At 37.1% G+C, this 19,240-nt stretch overlaps 1 protein-coding gene across 1 annotated transcript; it reads left to right on the top strand.

The window, feature by feature from the left end:
* The first annotated feature begins 5,628 nt into the window (after positions 1-5,628).
* TMED7 (transmembrane p24 trafficking protein 7) lies at positions 5,629-18,094 on the top strand. Its single transcript, XM_036280126.1, has 3 exons — positions 5,629-6,066; positions 10,889-11,134; positions 15,228-18,094. The coding sequence occupies exons 1-3, from the start codon at positions 5,872-5,874 to the stop codon at positions 15,462-15,464; spliced, it is 678 nt and encodes a 225-aa protein (XP_036136019.1). The 5' UTR covers positions 5,629-5,871; the 3' UTR covers positions 15,465-18,094.
* Positions 18,095-19,240: the final 1,146 nt, after the last annotated feature.

Below are 19,240 nucleotides of genomic sequence, written 5' to 3'. Positions count from 1 at the left end.
GGAGGAATCTGTGTAGATTGGCACATTCTGTGGCATCTGTCAGTGTAAAGGGATAACATCTGCCTTTTTATTTGCAAATGTAAATGAATGTAATTATTTTGGAGAGCTTTTAATTTTTTTGTCTAAGCAATTTTTTTCTTTTTGTCTTATTTTTGATGTTAAAAACTTAATATAGCATTAATCTTGGATGTAGTTGCAGCTCTAAACAGACAATTCAGTGCTGTAGTCTTATTTAATGGAAGAATAAATTCCTGTCAGTGGCATACATTTTCTGTATGTGTATTTTATTAAATAAAGATTGCTTTTATATGGTGATTTGGGATGAAGAGGAAGCACGTCTAAAAGCTAGTCTTGGCTCAACTTTTCTCTTTCAGAGTAAAAGAGAGGCTAATTTCTTTCCTTAATCCTGATGAAGTGAGGTTCACTAGGTCTAGAGTATGTGCAACAAAACCTATTTCTGTTGGATTAATGTGATTGGTACACAGTATACTAATTCTGCCTGTTAGATGGCTTATATAATATTTGTTCCTTTTTTTTTTAAAGGAAATTGCCGTACAGATTTTTTTCCAAGAAAATGCAGTGTTAAATATTTTTTAAATGTATTTTCACCTTTATGTATTTAGATCTCTGACCATATGGAAGGAAGTCAAGGAGCATTTTTTTGTTTGTTTTTTTCCAATTTCCCTTAGCTTCTCCCACATATTTTTTTCTGGTGGGTTTTGGACTGTTCCCACTGATTCAAGCTGGCAGTAACAAGGTTATATAACAGAGGGGATTTGTTTGGATTTGAGAGCTTATATGTGGGTTTTTAATCAGTTTACCATAAGTGAGCCCTAGGGGCACAGAGGGTTGATGCAGTCATTTGTTTTAGAGTTTCTAAAACCATAGTCTATAAACCGAAAGTAACTCCTAGGTGCAAGAAGTACCTTCCATTCTTGCAAGTGATGTTTTCTTAGTACCTAATGTCTAACTAAAGAAGTCAGCTTGGATTTTGATAGGGATGACGTTGAATCTGTAGATCAGATTGGGGAATGTAGTCATCTTAAAAATACTATCCATGAAAATGGGATGCTTTCCCCTTTACTTAGGTCTTTCATTTATTTAAAAAATGTTTTATAGTTGAGTATATGCTTTACACTTTTTATTAAATTTATTCTAAGAATTTAATTCCTTTTGATGTTATTGTGAATGAAATTAGTTTATTTTGGGCTTTTTACTGGTTTTATCATGCATACACATTAAAAACCTGAACATACTGACATAAATGCTGTTTTCTGCTCATGATTTTTTCCCTTGAAAACATTTCAGAAAAAATGGAACTGAAACAAAGGGAGAAATTTTAGGTGGCCTAGTTTCCAAATAACTTTACCATCTTATTGTGTAACTTGAAAGCGTTATTATTCTTTGGTAAAGGAGAGCTATAAGTCTAAGAGATAAATGGTGTTTCAGGGGTTTTCTATTAACTTCTGTCATTCTTAGGAGTAAAAAATATCTAGAATGGAAAGGCCATGAATAATGGTGGCAATGTACCGTATAACTTGTTTGAAAGTAAGTCTCCTTTAAATATGGCTGTTTTCACCTGGCTGGTGTGGCTCAGTGGATTGAGCATCATCCCATGGACTGAGAAGTACTAATAGTTTGATTCCCGGTCAGGGTACATGCCCAGATTTCAGACTCAATCCCCAGTAGGGGGCATGCAGGAGGCAACTGATCGATGTTTCTCTCTCACATTGATGTTTCTATCTCTTTCTTTCTTCCTCTCTCTCTAAAACTCAAAAATAAATAAATAAATAAATAAACAAACAAACAAACAAATAAATAAGGCTGTTTTCAAATGGACCACATGAAATATAAACTTAAGAGATTCCTCATAGTCCCTCAGTTACCCTAAAGTGATTTTTTAAATAAAAATAAATAAACTAAAAATCTGGTCTGGCCAGTGTGGCTCAGTGGTTGAGTGTCCACCGGTTGTGGGCCCAATCCCCTATGAGGGGCATGCAGGAGGCAGCCAAGTGATCTTCTCTCTCATCAATGTTTCTATCTCTCTCTCTCACTCTCACTTCTAATCTCTGTAAAAATCAATAAAGAAAAAAAAAACAACAACAACTAAAAATCTGTAACAAAGTTAAGTTTCTATTTTCTAAGTTACAAACTGTCCAAGGGCAAGAATCTAGTTTTGTTCATTTTCCGTCTTTATCCAGTGGGGTAGATTGATTGCAAAAGTGAACAAAAGTCTTCCCTCACCATCACAACCTCACTTCTGCCAAATGTCTTGGTGGATTTGTATTGCATTAACTTAGTTCAGCTGGAACTATTCTTTCCTAGAATTCATTCCCTGCAGAGTTAAAGATTAAAGGTCCACAAAATGTATTTTGGAACACAGAAGTGATGAAGCAGCAGCAATATTCCTTTCTGCACCTGAAGCTACCCTAACTCTGGGCTAGGTGCATGTTTAACTCAATGAAGAACACCGGCTCTTCCTATAGACCACACATCGTGGAAGTTGGAGGCTTGGAGGCAGTAAGAATGTGATGTGGGTTGGGGCCCATCCTTGCAGGTCCAGTTTCTCCTCCTCTTTCCACTTCATATCCATTTTCCCTCTTTGACTGCTCTATCTGCAGACTTCAGGCTCCAGAACCAGATGAAGAACAGCCTCCCATAGACTGTTTAACCAGCTACCACAATTAGTAACATCAAATTCCTATAGTTGACTCCTTATTTTATATATACAGTGATACCTCGGTTCTCGAACGCCTCGGTTTTCGACCAAATCGGTATTCGACCAGGAGATTCGAGAAACTTTTGTCTCGGAATCCGAACAAATATTTGGAACTCGAACTTCCGAGATGAGCCGAGTTGAGCCGAATGGCGTTCATTCGGCCCAGCGCGCCTTGCTTGCGTCATCAGTGTGAGTGCAGAGAGAGAGTCACGCTTTGTGGAGAGAGTCACGCTTTACACTGAATTTAACCCTTAGACATACTGTACACTTTTATTTCTTGTTGAGACTTATGTTTTTCTACATATTATATACAAATTAGGCCAGTAAATAGGCATTTTCTGGGGCTTGGAACGAATTAATCCAGTTTCCATTATTTCCTATTGGGTTTCATTGCTTCGGTTCTCGAACAATTCGGTTCTCGACCGTCCTCCTGGAACGAATTATGTTCGAGAACCGAGGTATCACTGTAATTGTTTTTCATTCTAGTGGTTCTGCTTCTCTAATGGAGCCCTGACTTTGCAGCTCCTCCTTGTTCCTTGAAACTAGGTTGGCCTTGTGATTTGTTTTGGGTAACAGAATGAGGGAGAAGTGATAGGGCCCAGTTCTGAGCCTAGGCTTCAAGAAGCCTTGCACATTCTCTCTGGTGGAACCTAGTAACCACTGTGCACACAATCCCAGGCTAGCCTCTTGGCAGATGAGACTACTACATGGACTACATGGAGGAGAGTTCAGTTGTTCTAGCCAAGGCCATTCTAAACCAGCCTATAAACAGCTTCTCCACCAAAATATGAGTATGCCCAGCCAAGATCAGCAAAGTTGCCCACTCAACCCTCATCTGACCACAGATGATGAGTGAGCCTACCTGAGAGCAGATGTACCAGCTGTCTCCCAGGCAGTAATAAATACATATTTTGTAAGCCACAAGTTTTGAGTTTTTCCCCCCGCAATAATAGTTAACTGATGCATCCAGCATATTAATGTTTCCTTCTTTTATTGTGAAATATTACATACAGAAAAATACATAAAGCACGTGAGTTTAACAAGCAATTATAAAATTGAAATAAATGTAAGCACCCTTAGTTAAAGATAAACAAACAAGACAAGAGCAATGCTGGCATGGATGAGCCCCCGCCTCACACCCCACCCTGTATTTCTTCTTACCTACTACCCTGTTCTTCCCCACTATCCTGACTTTTGAGTAATCATTCCCTTGCATCTTTGGATTGCTGTATTAGGGAAAATCGTATCATTTAGTTTTGCCTGCTGTTAGCCTTTATATTCTGTATGATTTCTTCTTTGCCTCGTTTCTGTTGCATTATGCTTTACAATTTCCCCATGTTGTCCTATGTTGCTATAATCAGTTCATTTACATTGCTCTGTAATGTCCCATTTTAAGAATATACTCAAACTTATGGATATTTGGGGTATTTCTAGTTTGGGACTATTATTAGGCTTTGGCTTTAAATATTCCTGTATATGTAGCCTAGTGTACCTATGCAGAAGTTTGTCTAAAGCACTGGTTCTCAAATTTTTGATCCCAGAACCTTTAAAATTAAATAAATACAAATAAATTAATGTTTTTAAATTTCAAAATTATATTTTATTAGGTAATGATACATTATATTCCAACATGATTGCACCGATTTACATTTCCACCAGCAGTGTATGTTGGACCTTGTTGCTTTATATGCTCACCAATATCTGGTATTGTTGCACTTGAAAAATTTTGCCTATCTGGTGGTGTGTAATGTATTGCATTGTGGTTTTAATCTAATTCACTCATTCATTCTCTGTTTCTTTGTATTGCTATTTTATGTATGAAGAAACTGAGGTTTAGAAGAGCAATGTTATGTGCCCAAAGAGTTAGAAAGTAGAACTCACATTTTCTACTTTGAAATTCAGTCTTCTTTCTGCTCACAGAAGAAATAATGTTTCTTTTTAGCCCAGTTCTCGGGAAGGTGCAATCTCCCCCAAATTTCACCTTTTTGGAGCTCCTTCACCTTCACCCTGCGGAGGCTTTGGGCATCTCAAGCTCATAGAAGTTCTGCGGTCTCACTGCTCATGAACACCCGCTTCTCATCGCCTTACTCCACCTCCTGTCTGCCGTCACTTCCGTACCTGGCTCCTACCCACTTTCCTCCAGTTCCTTCTCATAAAACTCCCTACCCACTCTCTCTGCTGATCATCTTGAGGTGCATGAGCCTCCCCGTGGTCATTATTTTTTTTAAAAAAGGTATAATATCTAATTCGTGTTTATATGCACGAAAAAACGTATAATTTATGAAATCGACATCTGTTAACTACTATTAATATTACCCACTATTATTTTTTAAGTACTCCAACATAAACTTTCTCTTCAGTAAAATAGGCGTAATACCTACCTTATAGGATTATTTGAAGAATCCAAAAATACAATAAATGTAATGTGCTGAGCACAGTGCCTGATGATAATGAACACTCAATTGGTGGTCCCAGAATTCGCGCTCCCCGCTAAACTGCTTCCCCCGAAATTTGTTATTTACGAGAAAACTCTCTGCAAATAGCCAAGCACTCTACCACCGGCGGTTAGCCCCCTAGCGCAAAAGAAGCTCTTCACTCCCTTGGAGCTCTCTAGCTCTCAGCTCTCACATAGACACAAGCCTACGCTACTTACTCTCCCCGGCGGTACCTTGCTCCTTTGGCCGAACGCCCGGCCAAGCACCCGCTGGCCACACCCCTTCTTCTGGCTCCGCCCACCTGCTCATTACGCTAGCCCCGCCCCTCGCCCCGGCTGCGGAGGAGGCCGACCCGACGCCTCGCGAGCTTCCACGTATACACTCCGACGTCTCTCCCCTCCGTTCCAAGAAAGTACATCCGGGTCACTGGAACAGGTGCCTCAGGCCCCGCCCCTGCCCAAGCACTCGCCCCACTTCCGGCCACCTCAGGCCTTTCCGCCTGTTCTGTTCAGGTTTTAGTATCTGCTCCCCAGGTGGTTCCCGGCCCTAGGTCCGGATCTCAGCACTGCTCACCCGCCCCCAGCGGCTCTCTATCAACCCGAATCTCCCCGAGGCTCGGAGCGATTCGGCCTGAGGCCTGCCGCGCGCGGGGAGTCCACGCAGACCTGCCGCCGCGTCTCTCGGCAGCTCTGTTGAGGCCGCCGCCACCGCCTCGGGATGCCGCGGCTGGGTTCCGCGCAGGGCTGGGGGGCCGCCGCGGGCCGTTGGGGCTGCAGGCTGCTCGCGCTGCTGCTGCTGCTGGTGCCGGGACCCGGCGGCGCCTCCGAGATCACCTTCGAGCTGCCCGACAATGCTAAGCAGTGTTTCTACGAGGACATCGCGCAAGGCACCAAGTGCACCCTCGAGTTCCAGGTACGACAGGCTCTGGCGGTCCCAGGGCCCCAGCTCGTGGTTCCAGGGTCGGGGAGTGATCTGCTGGTGCCCCGCTCCGGACTTTGTTTCTTTATCTTTGGCTGATTCAGAAATCAACTCTAGGTTACAGATACAGAGAATTTGGCCTTCCTCTTCTAAACTTTGGGCGAGAGAAATTTAACACCAGATATTAAGATATATGAGTTTCAAGAATGCTTCCATACTTTCTTTCCATTCTCTAATGTCCTTCATTTGAAGGCCATTGAGCTTTCTTCCTTAAAAGACTTTCCTTTAAAAATACTTATTCCTGCTCTATAGTGCCCAGTGGCTGTCCCGACTCTCTAACCTACACCTCTGCTTTAATCAGATTTGAGGTGCTGCCAATATCTAACTTTATTGCTTTTTAGTTTTTTCATTGATATTTAGGACTGGTGATTAATGTGGTCCCTCTCACTGAACGAGCATCACTCTAGGCCAGATGACCAACTGCCAAGGTGGTGTAGAAAGAATTATTGCAATAAATGAGAGGCCCCTTCTCACATTTGGGAGTCTAGTAAAACGAAACTTTATTTGGCAGAATGTAGTTTTAATTGGTTAGAACAATCTTTACTCTGTTTCTGTTCTTTTTGGTAGACTTATTTCACGTACTTGAGCAGCTGTTCAGTGCTAGGTGCTGGTGATGCAGAAGTGATCAAAACACTGGAGAGTGTTTTCTTGCATTCTTAATTCCCCACCTTGTCCTACCCTTCTTTTCTTAATTAGTACCTGCTCATTCATCAAAACTGATTTAAGAGCAGAAAATAGGGGATATATGATCTGGTCTTTGGGATCTGTGAAGGCTTCCTTTAGCAAGTGCGTTTAAGCTGAATTGTAAAGAATGAATTGCACATACCTCAATAAGAGGAAAGAGGGAATAGGCTCTGCAAGAACCCCATGGTAAGAGTGACTGAGAATATGAAGACTATAGAGAGGTCCTATATATTTGGGAGTAAGAAGTCAGAAATGGAGGTGGAGAGGGGGAGGTCAGCAGAGGCCAAACCATGTAGTGCCTTGCTGGCTGTGTTAAGGATTTTAGTTTTTCCTAAGACTATGGGAAGCTATCAGAGGGTTGTAAGCGGTGAAGTGACATAATCCAAATATTTTTGGTAGTTGTATGGATATTAACTTGTGCAGGTGGGGAAGGTATTTTAGAGTAGATATACAGATTGATTAGGAGACTATTGTAGTGGTTGAGGCTTAGACTAGGGTGTTAGCAGTGGGGAAGAAGAAAAGTAAAAGGATTGGAGATAATTTAGTAGGTGAAATGAACAGGACTTGGTAATTTGATTATAGTGAGTGAGGGAGAGGAGGCTAAGGGTGACCCTTAGGCTTTTTAACTTTATGGATTAGGACTATGGGACAGAAAAGAAGATAGCAAGAATTGTAATATAAATTGTCAGTAAAAATTTTGTTTGAATTTAACAAACATTTTTTGAATTCTCATATGTATAGACACAGTGTTTGGTGCTGGGAATACACACTACTATTACAACTATTATGGGCTAAAAACAACTGTAATGTGATAGGCAGTATGACAAGCATTTCATGTGTATTACTTAATTCTCAGGACAACTCAATATGAAATGAAATAGGTATAGTTCATATTCCTTTTTTACTGATGAAAAAACTGAGGCTCCCATAGGTTAAAACACAAGGTCCTAAAACATTGCAAGTAACAGAATCAGTATGCAGTTCCAGATTAAATTCTTTATTATACCTCCCAAAGATAAGTAAGACTTACTTTGACCTCAGGGAGCTTACATAGACACATACAGTCCTATAATGGTAAATCCAACAAAGTAAGTATACACTAGGTGTTGTGGGGTCATAAAAAGATAGCTTTCTTCCCACCTTCTAAGTTCTAGCTGGGCTAGTAATCAAATTAACAGAGACAGATTAACAGGAGAAAATGTACAAAGTTTATTTTGGATGTATATGCAGGGGTATCACATACGAGACTCGAAACCCTGTGGGCAGTGGAGGCTTTCATGCCATGCTAGATAAAGCAGAAGGTGTGGACAGGGGTCTAGGATTTTGGAGAGGAAATAGGCAATTCACATGAAACCCAGAAAGAGCAGAACATGTGGCAAACACATTCCTGCTAGGCAACCCAGAAAACAATGGGGCAGAGGCTAAGGAACAGGCATGGTATTAAGACTGGTTACCTATCAGGAATATGCCTATGTGACCAGAAAAATATTAAAAACCCAGCCAATACTCTTTTGGGCTGGTTCCAAGGTGTTCCATGTACACTTGGTGGTTCCTGATCTGAGAGAGAGAGTATATGTCTATCTACAACCTTCATGGGGGGAGGACAAAGAAGCCAAAACCTACCCTTACCTGACCTGTTTCTGTGAGACAGCTTTTGCCTGTGATGTTTTCTTTTCCTGTAATAAACTGGGTTTGTAAGCACTGTCATTTTGAGTCCTGTGATTCTTCTTCAGTAAATAAACCCTGTCTAACTTACAGTGAAGTTGTAAAGCAAAGACTCTTCCAAGAACTTCTGACAGTTTGGTATTTTTGGAACACAGAATGAGAAAGGGTATGAAAGGAGCTAAGCTACCTGGAGGAGGTACAGGGGAATGGTATGCTGTTGTTAACAGGTTTGGATTTTTCTGTAGGGGAAATCAAAAGGGGAATTCCAAAAGGAAACAGGATTATCAAAAGGTTTTAAGTAGAATGGGGGATGGAGAAGGATAGGGAGGTTAATCAAGGTTGAAAAACACTTGATTAGAGGGATGAGAGATTGGGTTGTGGAAGAACTTTTAGGAAATTGTGGCAATAGCCCTGTCTGGTCCTGGCCGGTTTGGCTCAGCAGTGTAGAGCATAGGCCCACGGACCAGAGAGACCCGGGTTCGGTTCCGCTAAGGGCGCGTACCTCAGTTGCAATTTGTCCCTGGCCCCAGTTGGGGTCGTGTGGGTGGCAACCAGTCGATGTGTTTCTCTCACATCGATGTTTCTCTCTCTCTCTTCTTCCCTTTATCCCTCCTGCTCTATCTGAGGATAAATGTAAAAATGTCCTTGGGTGAGGATTTAAAAAAAAAATAGTCCTGTCTGGATTGTGGATTAGGAATGGAAAAGATGGGATGAATTTGAGAAAGGCAAAAACATCAAGAGAATCCTGTTGTTTAACCAGACAAGTATAAACACTTAATTTGGGATGATTCCAAGTTTCTATTTTATATGACCAGACAGCTTGTAAAGGGTTACTATTATCTGAAATGAGATTACTTGTTTGAAAGTCTGTTGCAAGAAAAGTATCATGATGGTCAGTTCTGGTCCTATTCTGTATGTCTTTGATTATTCAAAGTACAACACTGAATATGAATAATTGGGTGTATAAAAATGATGTCATTATTTTCACCTGGAAAAAAATTTGTTGACTTTTGGGGGCAGGGGTAATTGCCCAATTGATAAAGACACTTTTTGTGTCAAAACATTGTCTCTATATTAATTTCACATATTTTTATAGTTTCCCAAGTACATAATTTAATTATCAAAATGATCTTCTAATATAGTTCAGTTATACTTCATATCTCTAAGGTGACAAAAGATCACATAAATCCATTCTTCTTTAAAGTCCAAAGTTTGATCTCTGTTTTGCAGATCTAGAATGTTAAGTATTATGCTAACCAGAAGTGTTTAAGCTTGAAAATACATGCTTGTGCCACCCCGACTCATGTTGGTTGGGAACCCTCAAACCCACTGTCTCTTCCTCATCACTTCTTACTCAAGTGGATACATGCATCCTATGTTTCTTCTCCTATCTCCTCCCTCTTTCTTCCCACTCATTTCTTTCTCATATAAAGAGGCCGTGCTTCTCTTTAATCCTTCTTCCCTTTTCTGTCTTATTATGATTGTCCAGTTACTTCAGGAAAAATCCCACCCCCCTTCATTTGGACAACCCAAGTTGCCCAAATTGTAATGATTAAATACAAGCCTTTGAAAATAGCTCCAAAATCCTCTCCAGGAACATTTTCTTTACTCTCAATGTTACACATTTATAAACTCTCAGCTTTCCTTTCAGTGTGCTTTTAACTTCCCAGATAAAAGATCTTTTTGTTTTTGTGTTCTGTTTTGTTTTTGCTTTAGTCATTAGTATATAAACAGTATTGTTTAATCATTTATGTTTCTCTTAAAACACGTTTATAAATGATGATGATACTCTTTGAACAGTCCACAGGTCTATTCAATTAATAATGTAGTTTAAAACAAAATATGTATCAATTTCTATATAACTGACCTGTAAAAGAATTTAAGCACAATCTATTTGTAATTTGGCAGTAAAATTAGTTTGAGTCTATGATGGGGTGTTGTGCTAAGGACTGACCTACTTTTACTACTTCACTATATTATCCATGTCTGTGCTTGAATGATACTAATAGAAAATTAGGTGAGAAAATGTGTGGAAGGTAAATATTACATGACACTAGTTCGAGTTTATCTTAATGTCAGTTTGTCCGATGGAGGGGTGAAAAAACCCCTTGGTAGGATTGTTTGGGAGAATTCAGTGATATCAGAAACCTACATTAACTGAAAGTTGTCTGGCTAATTAGCTAGTTTCCTCTCTCCTAGCATGAGATTTGTTCAGTTTTTATAAATCTTTAGTTGAACTGAAATTGGCCTCCCAAGTTCTATCCACTGGTAGGAATAAAAAATATATAAAATTGTCTGTGATAGTAAAGGTCCGTAGCCTATAACTTTCTTGCCATTTTAGCAGGAAATCTGGTAATTTATAAAACTTGTTAATTACAGTGATCTCTTTTTTTTTCTCTCTTTATAGGTGATTACTGGTGGTCACTATGACGTAGATTGTCGATTAGAAGATCCCGATGGCAATGTGTTATACAAAGAGATGAAGAAACAGTATGACAGTTTTACCTTCACGGCTTCCAAAAATGGGACATACAAATTTTGCTTCAGCAATGAATTTTCTACGTTCACACATAAAACTGTATATTTTGATTTTCAAGTTGGAGAAGACCCACCTCTGTTTCCTAGTGAGAACCGAGTCAGTGCTCTTACCCAGGTAAATAAAAAGTCAACACTATAATGTTGGTGTTATGTAAAGGGAGAAAACGCATAGTTTATATGCATTAACTTGTGGATAAACACAGAATTTTGACTTTTAACACAATCATTAAGACTTATCTTAATTATTACAGTAGAATAGGCATTTCACAGAGAACTTCAGACTTTTCAGTGAAGACCGGTGTTAAAGGATTTTATGAATTTTTAAGTGTAAAGAAAATAAGAAGCATTAAAATAGGAGAATCACGTAGGTAGAAACATCAATGGTAAAGGAAATTTAGGAAGTCTAAACAGTGCTCCAGCGTTCTGAAGCATTTTCTGTAATTCATGGAGGAATGTTGCTACCATAACATAGCAGATTGGTATAACTAGAAGCAAAATGATGCTTTAATTAATATATAAAAATACCACAGATGGTTTTATGCCAATATTTTATGTTATTCAAGCAGCTGTTACAATAACTTTTGCTGTAACTTAAGGTAAAATATTAAAAGAGTAATGATAAGTCATCTAACAAAAATAGATTAAGGAAGCTAAATTGGGTTTTATTTTGAAGACTAGTTTAATAAGAGAAAGATAGTAAAAGAAATGTAAAGTCAATGAATAAATACTGCTCAGGTGATGAAAGGGCTATTTTAGTTCTAGTTCAAATACAGTATGAGCTCAGATTATATCTAAAAGATACTCAGGAATTATTTAACACCTGCTTGTTAAAACCTTAAACTGGTATTTCATTGTTCCCATATTCTAGTTAGTCCCTTGGCCAAAGTCATGTGATAATAGAGGTAGTTTTTAATAATGTATAATAGCCTTAATTCATAAACTTATTGTAGACTTAAATAAGATGTGTTCCAATGCTCTTATTTCTAGAAATCTCTTTATTTTAACATTCTGTGTAAACAGCACTTTTCTTTGTAAACAAAGATTTTTCTTTAGGGCCATGGTTTATAACTTAACCTTTATGAATTTTAATTTGTGTAAGAAGGTAGCTTGCTCTTAAAACCTAAATAGATAAATGTAAGAAATGAGTGGTCATAAAGCAATTAGTATCACTTAACCTGTATTTTGTATCACATTTTTTAAAATCTTAGTTTTATTTTTCTACTTTCAAAAAGCTAATGCCCTGGCCAGTTTGGCTCAGCGGTTAGAGTATCAGCCTGCGGTCCAGAGAGACTCAGGTTTGGTTCCTGCTAAGGGCATGTACCTCGGTTGCAGTTTGTCCCCGGCCCTGGTTGGTCGTGCGGGTGTCAGCCACTCGATGTGTCCCTTTCACGTTGATGTTTCTTTCTCTCTCTCTCTCTCTCTTCCTCTCTCTCCCTCCCACTCTGTCTGAACAAAAAAATGGAAAAATGTCCTTGGGTGAGGATAAAAATAAATAAATAAATAAAGCAAGCAAGCAAGCTAGTAAGTCTCTCATACAATAGGGATACTTATAAAGCAACTGTTCATACTTTGAAATTGGAAAACATTACTAGCTAATAAATATAGAATGAATGATAGGTTTTACTAAATCACTATTTTTTAACCACTAATAAAATGCTGGGTCTAGAGTAGGCAGTAATCACCAGTCAGTGCTAAAACCATTAGGTGAAGGGCAGATGGGAAACCTTAGAATGGGTAGATAAGACTATATCACCTAAATCTAATATTTCACAAATGGAGAGATAACGACATTATGTGTCTTCTGATAATAGGCAGTAATGAAGTACACAACATTGCCTATGCAATGTTCCCTTTAAGAACATTATACCTGAATCCCATCAAGTCACTAGCTCCAACTACCAGTTTATAAGAAATACAAAGGATAGAGGAACACCATGGAAACAGTCATCAAAATTCAGGAAGTGGGAAATACTACAGGATTGAGGCCCCAGTTTCTTCAATAAATAGATGGGAAGGGGAAAAGAAGGCAGAGAACTGAAGGATTAAAGAAGACTTAAAAGACATATCAACCTGATTACTGTGTTGACATTGTTTGGACTCTGATTTGTGAACAACTTTTGAGGCATTTGGGGAAATTTGAAAACTAACTTTATATTTGATATAAAGAAACTTTTAAATTACTTTATGTGTTGTAATGCTACTGGGGTTATATATATTTGTAAAGTGTTACCTTTATGAAATAAACATGTATAAAAGTATAACTGAAATGATAAAATATCTGGGTTTTGCTTTAAAATAATTGGTGTGGGGAGGAAAACTGGTGGAGAATAAAGATGGAACAAGATCAGCCATATGTTAATTATTGACATGGAGGTTCATTGTTCTATTCTCTGTACTTTTGAATATGATATGAACATTTTCACTTTAAAGGTAAAGAGAAATTAAAGGGAAACAACACCATCTGAAAAAGTGTATTGAATCTATGCAAGTAGTCCCTTAATTTCTGTATTTCCTCTAATCCAGAAGTTCTCAATCCATACCCCATTGGTTAGGCTTCAGGGAATCTTTAAACATTCTAAATTTGTGTCAAATCCTTGCTGTTATGCATGTTTTCCAGGGAAAGAATCCTTAGACCATATATATTGAAAATACATAGAAAGCAAAAAAATGCCCATGCACTTCTCTAGCCTCTTACCACAAATTTAGAAATCATTCATTTTGGCACAGTTTTGCTAATCTTTCATTCCTAGGGGCCTAAAACAGGAACGGCAAGAACATTTGAGTAGTCTAATAGGTAAATCAATCTGTAGATTTTATAATTTTCTACTTTTTAAAAGCATCTTAAATGGAATTTTTTTTTTAATCATCACCTGAGGACATTTTTTTTATTTATCTTTAGACAGATTAGGAGAGAGGAAGAGAAGGAGAGAGAGAGAAGAGAAACATCAATGCGAGAGAGACACCTCCACTGTTGCCTCCCCCGAGACCCTGATGAGGGTCAGGGACGAACCACAACTAAGGCACGTGCCCTTGGCTAGAACCGAACCCAGGTCTCATTGATACATGGGCTGATGCTCCAACTACTGAGCCAGACCAGCCAGGGCTGGAATATTTTTTATAATTATTCTTTTTATACATACTTGGCAGAACTTTATTAAATTTTTGAATTATTTTCTCATGTCGACATGCCAATTAGAATTAAGACAAACTCTGCCCTGGCTTGTGTGGCTCAGTTGGTTGAGCATGATCCCATTCACCAAGAGGTTGCTGGTTTGATTCCCTGTCAGGGCACATGCCTGGGTTTCAGACTTGATCCCCAGTAGGGGGCATGCAGGAGACAGACAATCAGTAGTTCTCTGTCTTGATGTTTCTCTCTTTCACCCCTCCCTTCCACTCTCTCTCTGGAATTAATAAAAACATATATAAAAAAGTAATAAAGTAAAATTAAGACAAACTTTTCTCAATTTAGGTGGTATTATTAATGTATTAAAAGGTAAGGCATCATCAGAGGAAGGCTCACAAACCAATTACACAGTGAAACTGAAACTTGTATACTATTGAGAACATGTATATTAATTGGTTTAGTTGACTGGCACGAGGGGAAAAAAACTTATTTAGCAAACTGGTAAGTGTAAAAAATAGAGATATTCCTACTATGACCTATAATTTTCAGATTCAGTTAGTTTTTAAATTGTTCGAATAACAATCTTTTTATGCCATTACTTTATTTTTTTTATATATATATATTTGGAATTTGATTTATAGTTGTATTGGTCATATTTACTGATCTATCCAATCTCTTCTTCCTTGGTTCAGTGGTTGAGCATCGACCCCAGCACCAATCTCTTCCTAATCATTTCTCTTCAGGGAATCTGGGTTTGAAATTTTATAGCTACGAACCTTAACTGATAAATATTTCTGCTACTTTTAGCCTAGTGTCCCATGCATATAGGTGCCACAGCTGTGACATTTTAGTTTGGGGCAAGCAGCTGCTTTGTAGGATCTCTAACTTACCAGTTGTACTAGTGGGAATGAGTAAAGGATCGCACTGCCAGGACCTCTGGCATAACTATGTGAATGAATGAGTGACAGTTTAGTAGAATGTTAGTGAAATGAGGAATTAAGATCAAATTAAAAGAAAAGATGACTATGTCAGATGGGTTGTACAGAAAGTATTAAACATACTAACTGGAAATATTTCTCTTTAGATGGAATCTGCCTGTGTTTCAATTCATGAAGCTCTGAAGTCTGTCATCGACTATCAGACTCATTTCCGTTTGAGAGAAGCTCAAGGCCGAAGCCGAGCAGAGGATCTAAATACAAGAGTGGCCTATTGGTCAGTAGGAGAAGCCCTCATTCTTCTGGTGGTTAGCATAGGGCAGGTATTTCTTCTGAAAAGCTTTTTCTCAGATAAAAGAACCACCACAACTCGTGTTGGATCATAACTACGTTTTGAGAATTGATGCACCATTGCCACTGTAATATTGCTGTCCTCTAATTAATTTTAGGTAACCGAAGAACTTAATATTGACAACATTTTAAAAACCTTACTCATATACTTGTTTGGGGGACTATACAATTCCTCAGACTGTGGAAAGGACACCTTTTTTTATTTGTAAAGGTATAAAAACTTTGGAACTTATTTTGGGCTATTCATGTTAAATATTCAACATCAATGATCTCTTTTCTTGGTTGTTTATATCTCCTCTTCGCACACTAAACTTTGGTATTTTGATTCCTTTTTGCCATTTAAAAATACTTTTCTTATAGGTAGTGAATATTTTTAAAACCTTCGATTTAATATCTACATGTGTTGTGGAGGAAGAAATTGCCTTTTAATTGTTTATAGTAAATAAGGTTTTGTTTTTCAGAAAACCAAATGTGATTACCTGTAGCCCAAGCCCTATTCTGCACTGTTTAATTTTTATGGGGGAAAAAATCTACCATAGAAATGTTTGTTAATATTGATACAATTTTAAATTGATACATCATGGTATAACTTATTTTTCACTAGCTTGGAAAATGTCAGATTTTTGTTTTGGGGGTTCATTCTATGATTTATAACTAGATATGTTATTTTTTTCATAAAGACATTCTTACTACATAGAAAATAGTATGTTTCGGTAACATAATAGAGTTTATACAGGCCTTAAAAATCAGACTGTCAAACCAGATAGAATAAATACAGTAAAATTTAAGATACTACAATGTCTTATAGGGGCAAAAGAAAAGTGAAATTTTTTATTGAATCATCTGTCAATTAACATTTTCAGTGCTTTTACAAAGAAAAAAGGTGATCTGTTTCATTTAAACATTTAATTGGCTGGTTCTTGCCATTATGTGGCTTTAATGTTTTTGAGTCATTCCCAGCTTAAATTGACAGTTATAATATTAATATTGTAATAGTGCCATACATTTAATCCCAATAGGTGTGATGCACTGAGAAGTTAGTTTCTTTGGATTTTTTTTCTTTCTTTTTTCTTTTTCTCTTCCTTTCATTCTTTCTTTCTTTTTTGTCTTGCACATGTAATTTGTATAATCCCTGGTTAGCATCCCTAAAATGATTTAAAAATTTAGAATGCTGTGTGTGTTTTTTATTTGATAATCCTCATTGTACTGCATTTAATGAATATTAAATAGTGCATATTCTGTATACTAAATGGTTTAAAATGTGTTTGTATTTTATAACTTGTATAGATTGAGCTAACTGAAATAAGATTTTGTTTTAAGTATTCTGAGATAGAATCCAAGATATTGCAAAATTGTATAGATGTTTAAAGCTTTTCTGCTGTTAAAAAGAAATTGCAACTGTTTTTTTTGCCATGCATTCCTTCCCCACCCAAAGGTTATAAGTGCTGAATAAGATTCATATTGTACAGACTTCGATATGTGGTACCATAGAATACTGATTGGATAGCGATTCTAGTTACCACTACTGACTAAAAGTTAACTCAATTTTAAGCTCTTAAAATACATATATACAAGTATACTACTGCATGTAAGAGCAAAAGGAATTAAAGTTGTCATGCTGGCTAATTTCAAATGCAGTGTAGCAAGGGATAAATGTGTTTTCAACTTCAACCCTTTAATTTTAAATGTTTTGAAGATCACATATCTAATCCTTAATATCAGCTTAAAAATGAAGTTTAAGATTTTGTAACTTTACCATTTGGATTCTTATATTGGCGTTGTCTTGCAGCTTTATAAGTGTCCCTCGGTATTTAGATTTGAAAATTTTCAACACTAATGTTAATGTGACTCATAAGCATGGGTGTATGTTAAATGTCCGTTCTGGTTACCTGTCTGCTCTTTGTGTTCAGATACTTAGACCATAATTAAACAGAGTCAGGTACCATCAGGTGCCGAGTTTGGCATAGATAATGCGGTTATTTCATCTCTGCCTATCAAAACTTCGTAATATTAGACTATTACTACAAATAATTTGTGATAAAACTGTTGAGATATATTTAAATGTTTGAAATCACCACTGTTACCTGTTGTAGAAAATAGTACAGGCTTAGTTTAGTCTGTATATATCTGGTTAATGTTTGATGGCTGCCTATACTCAAACTGGGTATGTATATATAAATGAGAAAATACATATCTATCCAGATATAACTGTTAAGTAAACTTTTTTTTTCTTCCTCCTCCTGTATAATTTGTAGCTCATTCTTCTTCCTTAATTCTTTCATAACTTGATATAGCAGTTTGAATTTCCCAAATATTTATATTTGGACATATGGCTCAGAATATTTAAACATCATTAGCTGTATATATTTTTTAAGTAGAATAAATAATGGAAAGGGACTTGATATACAAGTTTATACTAAAATTCCAACTGTGAAGATACATTATAAGATTGCTAATAATCTAAACATTCTTTTTTCTATTAAAAGAAACAAATGGTGTGTGGTTCTTAACTTTCATTGTGGCTTGATGCTAATCATCTTTGAAAAAGCAATGGACTGAGAAGCAGTTTTATTATTTGAAAGATTTCATTTAAATCTCTGTACTATCTATATTTGCTTTAGTTTATAAATGTGTAACATTGATAGTTAAATAGGACAAAGCAGACCCTGTGACTATTGTTTTCAAAAATTAAACAAATTAATATATAAATAAATCAGAGGGGTTTTTATTTACTTCTGAAAAGAAAAACAAATTTATCTAAACAGATGTTGGTTCTGTAGGGTTGCATCAACCCTTGTAGAATAAAAAAAATCTTTCAACAAACTGACTTGTTTCTGTCAGGATTTAAATCTTTTTAAAACTTCTTTTGAACTTGCAGCTTGGATTACATTTTTGTAGCAAGAGAGTGACTATTTATTTGGTATTTTCATCGAAACATCTTGGACTGGCCAAGAAAAAAAAGAAGAGGAATACAGGTATCTCCTACTTTTTGAAAGCTTATGGTATACCACTTTGCTTTTACAAATATCTGCATTATATGTACCTGTTTTCACTAACTGGAAGAAATCCAGAGAGGATTTTCCTTTGATGAGAAATGGTGAAGATAGCATTCCGCATCTGTTTTTCAGGGAACCATTCCAGAGGCAGCACGTACCCTGAGCAGCATGAGTGGCACTGCTTTACTATATGTCAGTGTTATTTTAGGTTTTATGTGTTATTTGGTATGTTATTTTGGGGTCTGGGAATGCTTAAAAATTTTTTCATATAAATTAATGATAATTGCTGTTTTGCTTTATCCCATTTATGCTTAGGAAAGGTTTCATAGGAGCACTCTGCTTTCAGATAGCAGGGGAAACCTGTACCGCCTCTCAACTGCCTCATTTTTAACCTTTTTGCATTTCCTACGGAAAGTTTGTGTGAAAGGCAGTTTAGCCTTCAGTTTCCTAGAAAACTCTTAGTTTTTAAGTAAATTAACCTCAGATTGTATGATGCCAAGTTACCTCATTTTTTTTTTTCTTTCCCTTGATAATGTAGTCACACAGGACATTCTGGTTTCTGGGCACAATTCTACAAAATAAATAATAGTAAATAGAGGTTAACATTTATTGAATGCTTACCCTGTGCCTCATGGTGTGCTGATGTTTTACTTGTATTGATACATTTTATCTTTGCAATTATCCAATGAACTTGTGAATTCTTGTTTATAGATGAGAAAAATGAAGGCATAGAGAGGTTGGGAAACCTGCCCATATGGCAATAATTAGAATCTGAATACCACTGCAGCCTGGTTCCAGAGCCTTCTTTCTCAACC

The sequence above is a fragment of the Molossus molossus genome, unplaced genomic scaffold (assembly GCF_014108415.1).
Source record: "Molossus molossus isolate mMolMol1 unplaced genomic scaffold, mMolMol1.p scaffold_m16_p_3, whole genome shotgun sequence".
NCBI lineage: Eukaryota > Metazoa > Chordata > Mammalia > Chiroptera > Molossidae > Molossus > Molossus molossus.
Note: the sequence above shows the minus strand (reverse complement) of the source record. Positions and strands in the feature narration are given on the sequence as shown.